This window comes from Verticillium alfalfae, genomic scaffold (genome assembly GCF_000150825.1).
Source record: "Verticillium alfalfae VaMs.102 supercont1.2 genomic scaffold, whole genome shotgun sequence".
NCBI classification, from domain to species: Eukaryota; Fungi; Ascomycota; class Sordariomycetes; order Glomerellales; family Plectosphaerellaceae; genus Verticillium; species Verticillium alfalfae.
In genome coordinates, this window is record NW_003315037.1 from 142,049 (window position 1) to 144,770 (window position 2,722).

Below are 2,722 nucleotides of genomic sequence, written 5' to 3' on the forward strand. Positions count from 1 at the left end.
ACCGGAACCTCCCCCTGCCTACGCCGATGTTCCCAGTATTGAGGTCGGCACCGGTCCCATGCCCCAGAACCCCACCCCGGCCCCACGCAGTACCTCTCCCGCTCCCTCGCACACTTCTCAGGTCTCCCTGACCAGCGTCACCAACGAAGAGGACCCGTATGCTTTCCTAGCTCAATTTGATACGGTTTTCGTTATTGACGACTCCGGCTCTATGGCTGGTCGCTCATGGCGCGAGGTTAAAGATGCTCTGCGTGCCATCACCCCAATCTGCACGGCCCACGACGCCGACGGGATCGACCTCTTCTTCCTCAACCACAAATCCGCCCAGCCCGCTGCCAAGGGCTCTGCTGCCGGCGGCTTTCGTGGGATCAACGACGCGGCGAGAGTCGAAAACATTTTCGCCACCGTTCGCCCTTCTGGTGGCACACCTACTGGCACTCGCCTCCACGCCATTCTGAAGCCCTACCTCGCTCTCTGCGTCGCCAACGAGGCCGACATTGAGTCCGTCAAGCCCATTAACATCATCGTCATCACCGATGGCGTGCCTTCTGATGATGTCGAGACGGTCCTCATCAACGCTGCCAAGAAGCTTGACAAGATTGATGCACCTCCGTACCAGGTTGGGATCCAGTTCTTCCAGGTCGGAAACGAAGAGGGCGCGCGCGAGGCCTTGAAGGAGCTCGACGATGGCTTGGCTGAGCTCGTTGATGGTGGTGTCAGAGACATGGTCGATACCGTAACGTGGAACAAGGGCGGCGACAACACGCTATCAGCCAGCAACATATTGAAGGTAGTGCTGGGTGCCGTTGTCAAGAGGCTCGACAGACGGAGGGCCAGCGGCGAGAGCCGCCGATCTGCGCGGCATCTCGCTCCATAATCGGGCACCGTTCGGTGTTTCTACTCAGATGCGCGATTCTCACAGGTGTTTCGGCGTTTTAGTCTCCTCAGGAGAGCTCGTAGCCAGGACGCGAGATACCCAGGATTCCTCGCATGAATTTCAGTGCTTCCGGATGTTTTCTAGAACGGGGTTTTGTTCATCTCTGATAGGGGTCGATAATACTTAAGCTCCTGCTGACCTTTGAAAACATGACCACTTTGCGCCAGTATTTATCTAAACCAACTTCACATTTACGTTGCCTTCATGCGATGATGGCCTACCAGCATAAGTTTCCATACCTCACCTATTTTTTCTTGTTTGAGCAAAAGGATGAATGGCGAATGGTAGGGCAGAGTCTAGGCCGTAACGATATGCTTGTCGCCTGCAGCGCGTCAAGCAGAGGGGCTCATATGTCGAGTTGCACAGCTCATCACGTGCAACACTGGATCTGCTACCGATTTATTCTGTGGTTTTCTAATGTTCGTAACGAAACGCCCATAGAGGCCAAGCCTTCCTCAGTCAGCCGACATCCACCTAGGACCAGTTGACCAAGTGAAACACGTATCTTCCAGCTGGTCTCTCGGCCTCCATGGCAGAGCACGGCAGCCCCTCGCCAGTTGCCGCAGTCAAAACGCGCCGCAGCAGACAGCGTAGCAGAGGCGAAAAAAGTCCGGTCCCTTCCCTGAAATATGTAGACAAAACCGCAAAAAACCGTCGCTTGAAGAAACAAGCCAGACGAAACCAAATTGTCAAGGTCATGTTTAGCTCGTGATGTGCCGTCGAAGCGCTCGACCACATTCCGCCTTGCCACATCAAGTCTGGCGAAAGGAAGCCGGGCCGGATCCAAAGTGTGACGAGTGTGGAGTCTTCCAGGGACTTGTTCCAGGGACCTTGATGCAAAACGATAAACGAGAAACCGAAGCTGCCGAATAAAAAGAAAGAAAAGAAAAATAGGATGTGCTCGTTTGCCGTCCGTGGGCTTCGATGGCTATGCTGCCCGAGGGTTAGTCATCAATGACGACGGCATCATGTAACGCTCATGAAGTAGCCGTCGGAAGGAAGACAGAGAGCAGGAAACGATGCGGCGTGGGTATCTTCGTACAATGTCATGATAATCATAAAGCATGAGCGGCGACAAGAAGCCGGCCCGAAGACCAAACTCGCCGCTACTGCGAGGCGAGGATCCATGGCATCGGAGTAACCATGTCGAAGAGGGCAGGCACGGGTCCCTCACCGAAGAGGAAGTGCAAAACGTGTGCCAGGGTTCGATGCACCGGCATCACCCTGCGAAAGGCCACAAAAGCACAGCAAGAAAGACCATGCAATGTCGATCGGAAGCAGGAGCAGCATCTGCGTCACTTCATGAGCAGAACCTCGGCGAGGTTGGTGACGTGGACGGACAGGGTGCTGCCGTTGTCGTTGCGCACGGTGATGACGGGCGTGACGACAAGCTGGACGCGCCAGTGCTCCGCCTGCAGGACGTAGCCGTCAATGCTGGGGGCGACGGCGACCATGCTCTGCATGGAGAAGCGGCAGCCGGCCTCGGGGAAGCGGTACTCAAAAGTCATGCGCGAGGTGAGCGTCTTGGCCGAGAGGGACCATGCCTTGCCAACGACCGAGCGCAGGTCGTTGCCCGCTTGTTCAAGGTCGGCGAACTCGTTCATGAGCGGGCCGAGCATGCTCTGGAGCTCCGTGGCGAAGTACTCGATGCGGCTCTCGCGGTACTGCTCGTAGCGCTCGTTGTCGAGAATCGAGTGACGATTTCACTGACGGCACTGTTGTACTCGTTGCGGGCGGAGCCGGTCATCACTAGAGCATAGTAAAAGTGAGCGCAGATGCATGTAC

At 56.1% G+C, this 2,722-nt stretch overlaps 2 protein-coding genes across 2 annotated transcripts in view; one reads left to right on the forward strand and one right to left on the reverse strand.

Moving 5' to 3' along the window:
• Positions 1–58: 58 nt before the first annotated feature.
• Positions 59–877, forward strand: VDBG_01516 (conserved hypothetical protein; the record flags this gene model as incomplete). The annotated part of the gene is made up of 1 exon (XM_003007282.1): positions 59–877. One exon carries the CDS (start codon positions 59–61, stop codon positions 875–877), a length of 819 nt encoding a protein of 272 aa, XP_003007328.1.
• Positions 878–2,232: 1,355 nt separating this feature from the next.
• VDBG_01517 (predicted protein) overlaps positions 2,233–2,722 on the reverse strand; it is a gene marked incomplete at both ends in the record, with an annotated part of 2,382 nt that continues 1,892 nt past the window's right edge. The window contains one exon of the mRNA XM_003007283.1: positions 2,233–2,613. Coding sequence (XP_003007329.1) covers positions 2,233–2,613 — 381 coding nt within the window. The remainder of the gene's footprint in view (positions 2,614–2,722) is intronic.